Source organism: Vicia villosa, linkage group LG1 (assembly GCF_029867415.1).
Source record: "Vicia villosa cultivar HV-30 ecotype Madison, WI linkage group LG1, Vvil1.0, whole genome shotgun sequence".
Classification (NCBI taxonomy): Eukaryota; Viridiplantae; Streptophyta; class Magnoliopsida; order Fabales; family Fabaceae; genus Vicia; species Vicia villosa.
In genome coordinates this window covers 202,303,468-202,319,710 of record NC_081180.1, presented here as the reverse complement: position 1 = coordinate 202,319,710, position 16,243 = coordinate 202,303,468, and the positions used below count along the sequence as shown (strand labels likewise).

The window sequence follows — 16,243 nt, the reverse complement described above, 5'->3', positions numbered from 1 at the left end:
ATGTTGCCTCCACGTGGGTAACGTGCAGATAATCCAGATGAGTAGCTGTTTCCGCTTATAGTCGAGTCTTGGGTGTCATTGCTCTGATACGTAGCACTTGGGGGGAAATGAACACTTGCTTGATGTTGTTATTTGCTTATTGAACCTTATGATGTATTTGAGGATTTGTTTGTATTGTTTCTTTTTATGATTCAAAAGATGTTATGTCTTAATTATTGAATCATTGTGAATCTGTTGCATGTTGAACCTAAGTTTGGGTTATGCTATGAATACTATGTTATTCAAAAGTAGAGATATGTGTTATGAGTTTGTTCACTCCAATCCTGATAGTGTTATGTATTAGTTTAAAAAGCATGACAGGTTTATGTTTATGTTGAATGTGTGACATCCTGATTCTGTTGAGAATTTTTATACTCTGATTTTTCCGCATAAATGTTTGGGATAGATTTAGGGTGTTACATCTAACGTGGAAGCCATTTTTTTTTTCTTTTTTAATTTTTTTATTTACTGAAATTCCACAGATTTTTTTTTCTCTCAGCAATAGGCTCACATATTTGATATTACTAGGCTATGATTTCTATTCTGTCATTCCAATGCAGCAACATGTATATTTTATAAATACTTCAAAATTTAATAAAGAGTTGAAATATCTCGAAAGATTAATGCTTCAATATTTAATAAATAATTAAAAATAGTTGAAAGATTAATAAAAACCAATATATATTCATTTAATACTAAAAATTTAAAGGTAGTGCACTGACAGTGTAAACCAACTTTACACGTACAACCAATCAAAATCCTTACACTTGCTATGTCATATTAGTTTTTTAAAATTAAAATTATGTTTTAATTAGATACATGGTTGTGATTGATTGATGGTGTAAAAATATTTTACATTGTCAGTGCATATTCTTTTTTCTCTAATACTAATATCAAAAAAATATGAAATAGTTTAATATTTAATAAATTAATTGTTTAATAAACTAAATATTTAATAAAATAATTGTTATAAATTAAATATTTCAAATATTAAATATTTTATTAGATAGTTTATTTAATAATTAAAATATTATTATATAATATATTTAATGCATTTCGTATTAATTTTTGTTTTGTTCTAAATAAATAATATACAACAATTTATATACTAAATAGTTTAAAAAATTTTAATTATTATTTAACTATATTATTTGATTATTATAAATTAAAATATTTAATATTTAATATATTTTAGTTCAATAGTTGAAATATTATGAAATAATCATTTAATATATAATTATTGAAATATTTAATAGTTGAGATATTAAATAGTTAAAATAATTATTAACCTATTTAATAAATATATTGAAATATTTAATAAATTAATTATTTAGCGTTAATATTTATCAACTATTTTTTTTTTGACAAAAGCAAACTTAACTTCTTTCATTATTCAAATAATGGAAAATACAAGGAGGAATCTCGTCAAATAACATACGTCGAGTCCAAGAACTGGCCGCCTTAGCTAAGGTATGAGCAACCAAGTTCGCTTGACGCTTAACAAACTTAACCTCAAAGTGGAGAAAATCTAGTAACAACAATTTAATAGAAGAAATAATAAACTTAAACTCTGAAGTGCCATGAGTATTAGATCGTAGACTCTGGACAACCAACTGAGAATCACTTTCAAACAGAACATAATCAAGGCGTTGGTTGATCACTCCATGGATAGCTTCTTTAAGGGCTAAGGCTTCAGCTTCTAGAATAGATAAATTACCACGATCCCAAGCTGTACCAGCAATAATAAAATCTCCATGATCATCCCGAAGGCACCACCCACGGTTCGTTGTGCCTAATTGACGGTTAAAACCTGCATCCACATTACACTTAAAGAAACCACTCGGTGGCTTATTCCAATGTAACAGATTCTCATGGTTGCCGTCAGTCTGACAGACCTGTTGAGCAGAAAACCATTCCTGCCACTTATGCAAGGCCAGCCAACCAAGTCTAGTAGCTTCTTCTTTCTCATTATTCCAAACCCAATCATTCCTATTCTTCCACAAGCCCTCTATCATTACAGCTACCCTGCCAGCAAGGTATTTATCTTCCTTACTACAAATATCAATAATAACAGATTTAACATCTGGAAGAGAATGGAGACGAGGAAATATAACATCATACAAACCTGCTGCCCGCCAAGAAGAAATTGCATCCAAACAACCAAAAAAGACATGCCAATCATCTTCAAAATCATTATCACAAAACGAACAATGAAGAACACAAGGAACATGGCGATGTCGGAGACGCACCCTTGTTGGGAGACAATCCCGACAAATTCTCCAAAGAAGATGTTTTACTTTATTCGGTGCCGATATCTTCCATAAACTATTCCAATTAACGTTCATGTCCAACCCCCTATTTCTGTTCCTCGCCTTCCTCCAAATACGGTACCCCGACCGGACACTGTATAAACCATCCTGTTCTTCCTTCCAAACCATTCTATCAACCGTTACCTCCTCAACCAAGAGAACTTGTAGGATATTTTTTGTAGCTGTAACATCAAATAAATCCCGAATAACTCTCATGTTCCACTGTTTAACATTAGGCAGTAACAAATGTAACACCCGGTATTTAGTTAATTATTTAATTAAATACTTTCAAGTTATTTCGAATTTAATTATTGAATTTGTGGAGTGTTGAGAATTGTTGACATGAGTTTTTATGATTAATTAGTCGATTAATTAATTGATTAAGTTGTAGAAATAGTATTGAAGAAATACTAGATTTATTATATGGACTTAATTAAGTGATGGTGGTAGTAAAAGGTGGGGTGTGAATGTTAGTCCCAATAGGTTTAATGAAATTAGATTAAGATAAGGATTAGGCTAATTAGAAGAGAAAATGTCTTGGGGAATTGGTCATGGGAAGTTGTAGAGAAGAGAGAAAATAGGAGAGAAATTCATTCCCGTTTTTCTTGCAGCAGTCTCACTAAATCGAAGATCCCCGATTCGTTAACCGTTGGATCGTCGCCAAATTTTGTGGGTAGGTTCTCAACATCTATATCTAACTTTTGACCGTTGGGATCTTCAAAATAAGGTCTGAGTTGTGAGATATGATCATCGCACTGTAGCTGCATATTTGGGAAAATTTTCAGCTTTTGATTCTGATTAAAAGAGGCAATGGTTGGGAGCTAAGGCTAGATGGCTTCGATCGATAGAATTGTAGAACGTACTCCGAATACAAGGTAAGGGGTGGGGTTCTAACTCTATAACCGGACTCATGATGAATGATATGTGGGGGTTAATTTCGTAGGAAATTATTTCGGTTTATTTGTGTGTGATTTATGTTGCAAAACAATAATTTTTATGCTATTGTGTCGAATCTTGTTGTTGTTGAATCGATAGTGTAGTTAAATTTGTAGTGCAAAATAATTATTGGAATACTTGGAGATAGGAATATGATGATTGTATGTGGGATTATGGTGTATTTAGTTATCCGGAATTAATTGAAAATTGTAGAGGTAGTTCGTATATGCTAGTAGGTGATTGTGATCGGCTTGTTTTGTGAATTATGATGAGTACGTTGTGTTGTTATTTCTTTGTGATTTCTGAGTGATGTGTATATTGTTGTTGTTTTATGCGAAGTTGCATGATGTTTCAGTGACGATGTATACCTCTATTTATTGGTATAGCGACGATATAGGCTTATGCCTTGTGACGATGATGTTGTTTGTTGTGTGTGTTTGTTGCATTCATATACATATGCATTTTTGGCGACGGCCTGGATTGGCAAATTAGTGACGAAGGCTTATGCCTTGATGCCTCTGTTAACTGGCAATTGGCGATGGGGGCTGAAGCCCTGGGTACCACATGCATGTGCAGTTGTAGAGTCTCATTGTATGTGGCATGAGTGTGATTTAATTGTGATGTGATGTGACTTGAGTTGTTGTTAAATTGTGATAATATGGAGTTGTAATTATAAATTGTTATACTAATGACGTGTTGTGACAGGTATTGTCTGGAAGATGAGAAATAGTTGTTATAACTATTAATATGTTGTCGTTATTGATTTTTGTTAATTATAACTGTTCAGGTTAATTGTTATTATAAATGTAGTCTGAAAGCTGTAACGTGATAATTTCGTATGATTAAATTCTAATATATTGTTTATCATGCGTTTGTTTATATTGGTAGATTTGGGGTGTTACAACAAATCCTTAATTGTAATGTTGTACGCACCTTGGACTTGCGGTCCATCCAAACACCCTTCACAATTACCGTGGAGCCAAGGTTCATGCATGACCTTTATGTTGCTACCATCACCTATACTCCCCCTGCTGCCCAACATAAGAACCGCCCTCGCTTTCCAAATCCCACTCCAAACAAAACTGGGGTTATAACCAAGAGTAGCATCAAATAGAGAAGTTCTCGGAAAGTACCTGGCTTTGAAGATTCTTGATACAAGAGCCCGAGGATTAGACATAATAAACCATCCCTGTTTAGCTACGATAGCCATATTAAAAGCTTTAAAATATCTAAAACCCAACCCACCTTCCTCCTTTAAATCAGTCAACTTGTCCCACGACATCCATTTGATCCCCTTACTATGCGACCCACCTCCCCACCAGAAGGAATTAATCACTTTCTCAATATCATCAATCACACCATCCGGAAGAAGAAAGACACTCATAATATAAGCTGCTATAGCCTGGAGAACAGACTTAATCATGGTCTCTTTACCTGCCCTGGATAATGACCTACCCCTCCAAGAATTTATACGCTTCCAGATACGATCTTTAATAAAATAAAAGGTTTCCTTCTTACTTCGACCTATCACCGAAGGCAGTCCCAAGTACCTCCCTGTACCAAGAACATGACGGACCCCCATAACCTTAGCCAGATCCTCTTGAGCAGGGATGCTCAGGTTACGACTGAAAAAGACTTCTGATTTAGACATATTAATTTCCTGCCCCGCCGCCTTAGCATATAAATCAAGTAACTCCATAATATGACGAACTTCTGAGAGTGTTGCCCTGCAAAAAAGAAAACAGTCGTCAGCAAAAAGTAGATGGGACACACTAGGTGCCCCTCTACAGATTTGGACACCATGGATGTCACCCTTGGCCACATAGCTCTTTATAAGAGTAGAGAGTCCTTCCGAAATAAGAATGAAGAGATAAGGAGACAGTGGGTCTCCTTGCCTCAGTCCTCTTCCTGGTTCAATAGGTCCGACACAGTCTGAGTTTACCAGCACAGAATAGTTCACCGAAGTCACACACATCATCATCCAGTGGATCCACTTATTAGCAAAACCCATTCTTTCAAGCACCCCTTTTAGGAATCCCCAATCCACCCTATCGTAAGCTTTACTAATGTCAATCTTTAAAGCTAAAGACGCTTTCCTACCAACCGTTTTCCTTTTGAGATGATGGATAATTTCTGTAGCTATCATCGCATTATGTAAAATAGATCTACCTTCCACAAACGCCGATTGTTCTTCAGACACACATTTATCCAACACAGTTTTGAGTCTATTTGCCAAAACTTTCGACACAATCTTATAAATCACATTACAAAGCGAAATGGGCCTGAAGTCTTTCATTGTACTTGGTTGAGCACATTTGGGAATAAGGCAAATATTAGTGTCATTCAGAGATGTTGGAAAAAATCCTCTATCTAGCCAAACGGATGCTGCCTGGAAAATGTCTTCGCCACAAACATCCCAGTATTCTTGAAAAAATGCCGGATTGAACCCATCCGGCCCCGGTGACTTGTCCGGATGCATATCAAAGAGAGCTGCCCTAACTTCCCCCATGGACAGTGGCTGGAGAAGATAAACGTTATCACTATCAGTGATTTTACGGTGTAACAAGCAAAGAACAGCTTCATAGCTACCTGTCCCAGCCCGAAATAATGCATCAAAATAAGTCTTTGCAATGTCGCAAAGCACCGACTAATCCCGGACCTCCACTCCATCATCACTTTTTAACATATCAATCTTTTATATCTTTTTCTAGCAGTAGCAGATTGATGGAAAAATTTGGTATTCATGTCGCCTTCCCGAAGCCAATACATTTTAGCTCGTTGTCTCCAATATAATTCTTCTTTTACGAGAGCTTTGTTATACTCAGATTGAGCCTCAAAAAACCGTTCCGCCTCCTGTTCATTGTTCCCACCTCTGAACATCTCCATCGATGCTCGGTAACGCTCAAGATCCGACTTCATATTCCTTCTTTTATCTCTACTCCACTCCACCAACCTTTCTGCACAGTTCGAGAGTCTACCCTCCACCTCAATATTATCTTCAAGCAACCAGCCCGAGTGAACAATATCATCAATATCCGGCTCATGAAGCCAACTATTTTCGAAGCGAAATTTCCTTCTAAACATACTTTGCTGCGGTAAATCACATGACAAAAGGATAGGGCTGTGATCAGAGTGACCAGCCACAAGGTTCGACAGAGACGCATTCGGGAATAATTCAAGCCACCCCGGTGTCGCCATAGCTCGATCCAACCTCTCTTCAATCATATGCGAAGCTCCGCGACTCTTGACCCACGTATACTGATATCCTTCAAGGGCTATATCAATCAAGTCACAATCATTCACCGCTTGCCGGAATCCTGTACAAAGCCAATTCGGGTGAGTATGTATGCCACGTTTATCTTCTTGCGAGAGGAGATCGTTAAAATCGCCGATGATACACCACGGTAAATCCGACATGTTCCGAATATCCCTTAGCATATCCCAAGCAAGTCTCCTCCTATTTCGTTCAGGAAAGCCATAGTAACACGATAACCGCCAAACTCCCCTATTCTCATCTTTAATATCCAGGTTAATAAAGTTACGTGAGAAATTACTCACACTGCAGCAACCTGTGTTCCTCCATAAAACAGCTAATCCACCACTCCTACCTTCCACATCAATAGTCAAGCACGATTCGAATTTGAGCGTGACTCTAATAGATTCCAACCTACGACTGTTAGCCAACGTTTCCGACAAAAATATAATATCCGGGCGGTGCTGCTGAGCCAGCTTCTTCAAGCTCGGAATTGCACGCGGGTTGCTTAGACCCCGACAATTCCAGCTTAAGATTTTCATGAGTCCCGGCAGTCCTGACTGCCAGGACTTGCCGATAAAAATGATGCTTAGTTTCAACAGTAACTGTGTCGTTTTCATTTTCTGTGGCCACACCCCTTCTTCGCTTCTTCTCGCCTGGTTCATTCATTAATTGATCCTCTTGAGTAACAGGTTGGTGTAAAGGGCTGAATGTGCTAGTTTCATGGTGCGTAGAAAGGTTTGGTTGCAAGGCTATGACACTGTGTCTGGTTTCTTTTAGAGTTTTCTGGGAGTTTTGGGTGAGTTTAGAAGTGAGATTTTTTGTTTTAAATTTGAAAGGCCTGGGATTAAGAGGGGTTTGAGGGTTAGTATGCTGGGGGTACGATTGCTGTTGGTTTTCCTGTTGAGTAATATTTGTCGAAGTTAAAGGGACGGGGTTGTTTGCTGAAAAGGTTACGAGGGACGTGTTGGCAGAATTTTGTGATTGGGTTTGGAACGTTTCAGCATGCACAACTGCATGGGTGGGGTCCGCAGATGGTGTGCCACGTGGGTTAGACAAAGTCATGGCAGAATTAATATTGGGTAGTGAAAGCAACGGTTTTGTTTGGTTGTGTAGCATGGTAGGTTGGGTACTAGAAAGGTGGGACATGTTTAAATGAGGGGAAAAACATTCTTGGAAAGTTTTGATGTGATATTGAACATGTCCAGGTCGTGTGGGACCAGGATTAAAATTGTTTTTAATGCCATGAATCTCAAATGATGAGCAATTAATATCCCTTGATGTGCCACTTATGTTGTTAACTATTTCAGGCGTTTTAGTCACTACTAAAGGGGAATTTTGTGGGGCCCGCGGTTGGGTGTGATGCACCTCACGTGCTTCTTCCCTGCAATGAAACTCACGCGCCTGTGCTTCACCATGAATATTCCTTCTGCTGTCAAGCTGTTTTTCATCTCTCAACCACCGTGAAGACGATCCGCCACCGCCAAATCTCCTTGTATCCGCTTTAATTTCAGCCGACCACTCCCTAGTTCCATCATCTTCCTCCAAGGCAAATCTAACTTCACATCTTTGCTCTGAGTGGCCCAGTAAACCGCACACAAAACAAAATAAACTTAATTTCTCATATTTGAAATTAACGACGCACCACTCCCCTCCTTTATTTTTCACTTTCGTGTTCTTCTTCAGAGGTTTCCGGACATCAATTTTTACACGAATTCTCATGAACTGTCGCCAAAAACTCGTATTGTTATTCTTGTCGTATTCTACGAACGACTCGATAAAGTTTCCCAATGTTTTTCCTACCTTCTCCATCATAAGTCCTGCCGGGAGATTGTGAATTTGAACCCAGAAGTCCACTTCATGCAGGGCTATATTCTCTATCTGTACTCCAATACGCATCCTCTCCAGAATTAACAGATGCCCGTCATACGTCCAGGGGCATCCATTAAGAACAGCTTCCAGATCCAGTTTGTGAGCAAATTGAAACAAGTAAAGACCATTCGCTTCCTTGATGTTCACTCCTTTAAGCGGTCTCATGATATCAGCCATCCTTGATCTCATAGACATGAAATGAATTGGTCTATCACAAAGAAATCTTCCTATAAGACACAAACTTAATTCCTCCGCTATTTCTTTGTCCTCCTCCACATCGAAACAAAAACCTTCCTCCTCTCCTTCATCCCCGATTGAAAGATCTGCGAGACTCGGACTTGCCATACTGTGCTGTAAACCAGACTCGAAAAACCAAAGAACCAAGAAAAGAAAAACTATCAAAACTTCTCACAAGAGAAGAAAAAACCAAACCCTAGCAGAGCCAGGAAATAACATTTGCAAATATTATTATGTATATACTTAAGTTATCCTAGTCAAATGACACAACCACAATGAGGGTTAGAATATACCCCTCAAGTTATGTCACCACTAACTACTAATTTTATGCTATATTTGACGCAACAAATGGATGAAAGTAATCATGATATAGTGAACATGCTTACGCAGCAAATTGGTATTGTGTTTAATCATTTGATTTAAAACACAAATTGTAGTTACCAACAATTGGCTCATCAAATGGGTCGAATTTCTGAGTTCTTTGGTGCTCCTCAAGCGCCTGTTGGACCAATCTCTCAAATCCAAAATGTTAGTCAAATTCAAAATTTAGGAGTGTCAAACAATGAAGGAATTTTTAATGATGAAGGGCAACAAGTCGAACAGCCCATATTCAGAGTAGTTAGAGATGACTTATGTTGAAATGGTCGAGAGGTAGTAGTTAATAGAAATCAGAATGCATACGTAGAAGTATCCAACAAAACAATTTTGTGGGGCCAAATAATATAACCAATGTGTTCAAAACTTATATTAGCCCAAAATGACTTTAGTGTTGGTCTTCATAAGCCTAATTTTGTTTCTGCCATATCTACACATTGAACTACCCAAGAGTTGAAGATTCGTAAGTTCACAAAGTTTGCATATAACACTATAACTTCAAATTATAGGGCTGCGCGTCCCGTCTTGAGTCTTGTGTGCTTGAAATGGAGAAATCTCAATCTCAACTCAAGTGGCTAGTAGGATACTGAATGGTCGAGGACAGTGATAATCAGCATTGAACAAACGATCCCGACAGTAAATTGAGATTTACGGTTCAAACCTTAGTTTGATTCCTTGTTGCAACAAATTTGATTTCATCACATGAAACAAATGAAAGTATCCTCAAAGTTTTCCTCATTCCTCCCCAATCCCAAAAACCCTTTACCTTCCTTCAAATTTACATCCTTCTTTTCAACCACTCCACAAAACCCAACACCATACATTCTCACCAAATGCATTGCTCTCTTACAATACTGTGCCTCTTCCAAACACAAACTAAAACAAATCCATGCATTTTCCATAAGACACAATGTCCCACTCAACAACCCCGACATGGGAAAGTACCTTATTTTCACTATTGTTTCACTCTCCGCACCCATGTCTTACGCTCACAACGTTTTTACCATGTTACATAATCCAAATGTGTTTACTTGGAACACCATGATTAGGGGTTACGCTGAAAGTGATAACTCAACTCCTGCACTTCCATTTTACCGTAAAATGTTGGTTTCGTGCGTTGAACCTGATACTCACACTTACCCTTTTCTTCTTAAGGCTATTTCCAAGTCATTGAATATTAGAGAAGGGGAAATGATTCATTCGGTCACCGTAAGAAATGGGTTTGAGTCGTTGATTTTTGTTAGGAATAGTTTGCTTCATATATACGCTGCTTGTGGTGACACTGAAAGTGCACACAAGGTGTTTGTGTCAATGGATCAAAGAGATTTAGTTGCTTGGAATTCTGTCATTAATGGGTTTGCTCTTAATGGAAGGCCTAATGAAGCTTTGACTTTGTTTAGGGAAATGAGTTTGGAAGGCGTGGAGCCGGATGGGTTCACTGTGGTTAGTTTACTGTCTGCTTGTGCTGAGCTTGGAGCTCTAGAATTAGGACGTAGGGTTCATGTGTATTTGTTGAAGGTTGGATTGACACAGAATATGCATGTGAATAATTCATTGTTGGACTTTTATGCGAAATGTGGGAGCATAAGAGAGGCACAACAAGTGTTTAGTGAAATGAGTGAGAGAAATGTGGTTTCCTGGACTTCTTTGATTGTTGGTTTGGCTGTTAATGGGTTTGGTGAGGAAGCACTTGAGCTTTTCAAAGAAATGGAGAGACAAGAGCTTGTACCTGGTGAGATAACTTTTGTTGGTGTCTTATATGCTTGCAGCCATTGTGGGATGTTGGATGAGGGGTTCAATTATTTTAGAAGGATGAAAGAGGATTATCGTATTATGCCAAGGATAGAACATTATGGTTGTATGGTGGATCTACTGAGTAGGGCTGGTTTAGTGAAAAGAGCTTATGAATATATTCAGAATATGCCAATGCAGCCAAATGCTGTTATTTGGAGGACCTTATTAGGGGCATGTACAATACATGGAGATTTGGGTTTGGGAGAGATAGCAAGATCCCACCTCTTGAAGTTAGAGCCTAAACACAGCGGGGATTATGTGCTTCTCTCAAATCTTTATGCCTCTGAACGTCGTTGGTCTGATGTCCAGACAGTGAGGAGGTCAATGATAGAGGACGGAGTTTGGAAAACGCCTGGCTATAGTCTCGTTGAATTGGGAAACCGGGTTTTTGAATTTACCATGGGGGATAGGTCTCATCCCCGGAGTCAGGATGTGTATGCACTGCTAGAGAAGATCACAGAATTGTTGAAGTTAGAAGGTTATGTGCCTCATACCGCAAATGTGCTTGCGGACATAGAGGAAGAGGAGAAGGAACAGGCTTTGTCTTATCATAGTGAAAAAGTTGCAATTGCTTTTATGCTCCTGAATACAGCACCGGGGACTCCAATCAGGGTCGTGAAGAATTTAAGAGTCTGCGCAGATTGTCATATGGCCATCAAACTCATATCAAAGGTTTATGATAGGGAGATTGTTATCAGGGATCGTAGTCGGTTTCACCATTTTAGAGGTGGTTTTTGTTCCTGTAAAGACTACTGGTAATGACATCTTGAGAGTACAATGCTGTATTGTTTTTGAGGTAAGACTTGGTGATTAGATAGGCAGTGAGACATGGCTGAAGATTTTGCTAACTTGCAGTCATTCTCAGTAAATACTTTCTACTGTAGGAAAGCCCCTTTCTCCTCCCATGCATAAATTGCTTAACATCAAATGATGTTACATGTCACATTCAAACATTAATTTATGCTTCAGTATTAATGACATGTGTCACATACCATTTATTTGGAAGAAAGAAAAAAAGGATATTCGCAGAGCTGAGACTTGTATCATTTCAAATACCTGTGCAGTATATTCCTTCAAGTTTCTATTGTTGTTTCACTTTTTAGAATGAGCCAAGATGCAAGAAATCACAGCCTAGAATTTCATTTTTGTGAAACGAAAAATGCTAATACACTTTTCCTGGATTGCTTTTATCACGGCCTCCATGTAGGTGGTCTACAAGAGACGAAAAATAATGCAATTTTTTATCATTTGAACTTTTCAATTTTCCATTTTCTCCCTCATTTTTGGTACAACCACAGAACAGAGGCCGCTTGAAGGCATAAGTGGAAGAAAAAAATCAAAAGGGGAAGGAATTTGATGGCTTGAAGGCACGTTGTTATAATTCAAATTCAAAATGTCTAGTTACATGTATTATCAAAAGTTATGAGAAATGAAGACAAAAGGTAAACTGATGCTTCATTGAGTTGAGGTGCTTGATCCCAGTTGCCTAGATTGACCGCTTGAAGAGTCTATTTGTTCTGGTGGGTTGGTAAGTGTTGTGAGTTGAGAAAGCATGCTACTTTGGCAAAGTATATGTTTGGTTTCACATTTGAATAATCAAGAATTGATTCTAAAGGAGTAAATTTGGTTTTAACATGTTTGATTGCTCTTAAGTGAGATTGATAATATGGATATATATATTGTATTTTTATGTAAAAATATAAATGTACGAAAATAAAAATATATATATTTTTTCATACTACAAAACAAAAAAGTACATTCTACTAATACAATAAGAACATGAAATATAAATTATCCTTCTCCGACTTTCCTTGCAATTGAACAAAAATAGAGTAAATTAATCTTTGAAATTTAAAAGCAAAAAGAATAAATATAAAAGAGAATGTAAAACTTTTTATAGCACTGATAATGACATATAACCTAATCCATTATGCATATGTTGAAAGTGAATTAAAATAGCAATTTAAACAAACTTACACAATATGTATGTAATGTGCAGCAAAACCTTTCTAATTTGTAATTGGCACTATCCATCTATTTTAAAAAAAGTAAACATCACACAAATTAATGAAATCATATATTTATTTATATATTTATATAGTGAGATATAAAAGTATTGAAGTAAAAACTCAAATATGTTTTAACTTCACCTGGAATCAAAGATAACATGTAATCATTTATGAGTTCAACAACTTCATTTTTTGGATGTTTAAGAAAATCATCCATTGAAGCATTGTTGCTTTGGTCAGATACATAACTAATCACTTGGTTCAGTGAATTATTTCCATTCTCCAACCTGACAATAAAATTAACAAAAATATAATTCTAAACATATATTGAAACAAAAAAATCAATAAATTAAAAACGTAAAAAGATATTGTAGGCAAATTATATAAATTACTTCTCTTTGTATTCAAGAGATTCCTTTAGATTGTTGTTAATAAAAAAATTTGTACCATGAAAGGCATTTGAAATGCCATGAATTGCTGGAAAAAATAGAAATAGAAATTAAATTGTTAGTATGTTGTATAGATAGTATAGCTATTAAAAAATACAATCTACTAAAATATGCGTCACTTACATTGGAAAATTTTAGGCTTACACAACTGTAAAATGACTATTACCGACTTATCATAACCATTATCAGTTAAATAATGGTTCATTTGTTCAGCATGTTCAGCCCACAAAGTGCAATCAACATTATTTCCTCAGTATTGATGATATGAATAAAAAATGTAGTCAATAAATATATAGTTGTTATTCTATACTTTAAACATAATAATTAGTTGATAAATCAAAATTTTACTCCAAATCTTCCAATGCAATATCCAACCGTTTAACTCTAATTTCACTTCGCATTGTTTCCTTCATGTCAAACTTTTTAATCACGTAACCAATCACATCTGACAAAATATGATAAAATAGAATTGAGTTAAGCTTAAAAAAATAATTGCAAAATCTGATTTTGAAGTATGACTGACCTATGGCACAGAATTGGTCAAGACCAGACAAAATTTGAGGAAAACCCACAAATTTAAAATAAGTTTTAGGGATGGATGGATGGAACATCTCCAATCTTTGTACAACTTGTGGTTTTGATGAAGTTAATCTTGTACTTATGATTTGTCATAATAAACTTAGGATCATGCAATCCAACCAATATATTAGAAATAATATAGCAAGATCCCTCTTCAAGATTTGAGTCAAATTCACCGATGAGGGCCGATTTCATCGAAGCTTGGATACTTGAACACTGATAAATAACACAAGAAGAGGTAAAAATGTAATAATTTGGTAAACTAACAAAAAAGTTAAATAACAGATTAAAGCTAATAAACAATAATTGTAACACTCACTTTGTCATCAAGCAAAATCATTTCTAAACTGGTAATAGTATTGTGGTCATTCCAAGAATGGACTTTCCACAACCTTAGTACACAAACTTTAATCTGCCAATTCAGTTTTGGAGGGACAATGTCGGAAATCATACTGATACACGGTGCCATTCTGCATAAAGTGCAAAAGAAAAAATTTAGACAATTAATTGATATAGAGGAAGTCAAAACGTGAAAATATATGTGGGGTAAGAACTCTCAATACACATTTTCTATACCTAAAGTTTGAAGAACCTTGATGTAACATTTCTGTTTAGAATTTGGAGAATATAAAAAAAAATGGGGAGGTTGGATCTATTTGTACTAAAATCGTGATAGGACAATTTGAATAGGTACAATAAGTGCAGATAATTGGTAGAGTTTTTGGAATTTGCATGGGAAGTTGAAAACTGCAGAATTAAAATTAAAAATGGAGAAGAAGTGAAGGGTTAGATTCAAAGAATGGGGGAGAAGGTAAAGTAGACAAACTTTAGGGTTTTTCGTTCAATGAATCATTTGAGTAATAAGTGCATATATCTTATGCTTTTACTAAAAATTAATTAAAAAGAAATAATATGGTTGTGATTAAAAAGGAATACATAACAACTTATTGGATTGTACATTCCAAACAAATGTTACACATATTAGTCAAAAAAATCACAATCTATTATAATAATTCCTAATTAAATTGTATTTATTGAGTAGAAAAATAAATAAATGATTAATTTATTAGTAAATAAATTATTAAGTTCATATTTCAATAAATAAATAATTTAATAATATATAATTAAATTGAATTTATTGAGAAGAAAAATAAATAAATGATTGATTGATTTATATTAAATTGATTAATAATATATATTATTGATAAAATTTTGTCAATATTTATTTTATAATATTTAATAATATAATAAATAGAATATAAATGGTTGATATTAAAAAGAAAAAGAACATAAATGATTGAGATAAAAAAGAGAATAATAAAAAATAATAATATAATAAATAGATAAACTAAATTGATGAAATAGATTTTTAGTTATTATAATTTAATGTGATGAAAAATTTATTTACTAATCAATTAATAAATTTAATAATAATGAATTGATATCTCAATTTTTTTTGAGGTGAACGTGGGTTAAAGAAAAGGAGTATAAATGGTTGAGATAAAAAAGGAATATAGAATGAGAGTGTGAGTAGTTGAGATAAAAAAGGGAATATAGAATGGCTCCATTAAATAATAAATTAATTTATATAATTTTTTGATAAAATAACGTCTTAAAATTTTCATATTTTTAATACAACATTTATAAGAATATCAAAAATTTAAATTGTTACTTACATTAAATATATAATATTTTTTAATATCAATTTTTTTTAAATATGTTGTTAAAAATATAAAAATTTTAAATTGTTACTTACATTAAATTTATAATATTTTTTAATATCAAAGTTTTTTTTTTAAATATGTTGTTAAAAATAATTAAGTGATTTTAAATATTCAGATATTTATAAAATATAATTTGAGAGAAAGAATATAGAATATAAATTAAATCGTGATTTTTAAATATTGAGCTATTTATAAATGGAATATAAATAATTTAATGAGATGGAAAATTTATTTACTCATAAATTAATCAATTTAATAATAATGAGTTGATATGTCAATTTTTTTAGGAGGTAGGTTAAAGAAAATGATTATAAGTGATTTAGATAAAAAAAAAAGGGAATATAGGGAATGTAAGTAGTTGAGATAAAAAAGGAATATAGAACGGCTCCTTGAGAATGGTTCACAATATATTATAATTAATTATAATTAATAATTAATAATGAAATCACATTTATTGGAAAGAGAATAAGTGGTTGAGAAAAAAAAGGAAATACTTGAATAACAAACGTGTTCTTGTTCTTTTCAATAAATAAATGTGGTTGAAATAAAAAAAATTGCAAATATTAAGTAAATAGGTTTAGGCGGGAATTGATTGCATTTAGGCGCTTAAAATGGTACATAGTATTGTGTTTTAATATATTAAGGATGTGATTTTTATATTCAAATG

The 16,243-nt window shown here is 34.6% G+C and overlaps 2 protein-coding genes across 2 annotated transcripts in view; both read left to right on the top strand.

Annotated features, from left to right (window-relative positions):
- Positions 1–212, top strand: part of LOC131644802 (uncharacterized) — a 53,936-nt gene extending 53,724 nt beyond the window's left edge. The window contains exon 2 of the mRNA XM_058915396.1: positions 29–212. Coding sequence (XP_058771379.1) covers positions 29–45 — 17 coding nt within the window. The 3' untranslated portion in view covers positions 46–212. The remainder of the gene's footprint in view (positions 1–28) is intronic.
- Positions 213–9,458: 9,246 nt separating this feature from the next.
- Positions 9,459–12,467, top strand: LOC131621802 (pentatricopeptide repeat-containing protein At4g21065). Its single transcript, XM_058892842.1, has one exon. It carries the CDS (start codon positions 9,724–9,726, stop codon positions 11,572–11,574), a length of 1,851 nt encoding a protein of 616 aa, XP_058748825.1. The 5' UTR covers positions 9,459–9,723; the 3' UTR covers positions 11,575–12,467.
- The last annotated feature ends 3,776 nt before the right edge of the window (positions 12,468–16,243 follow it).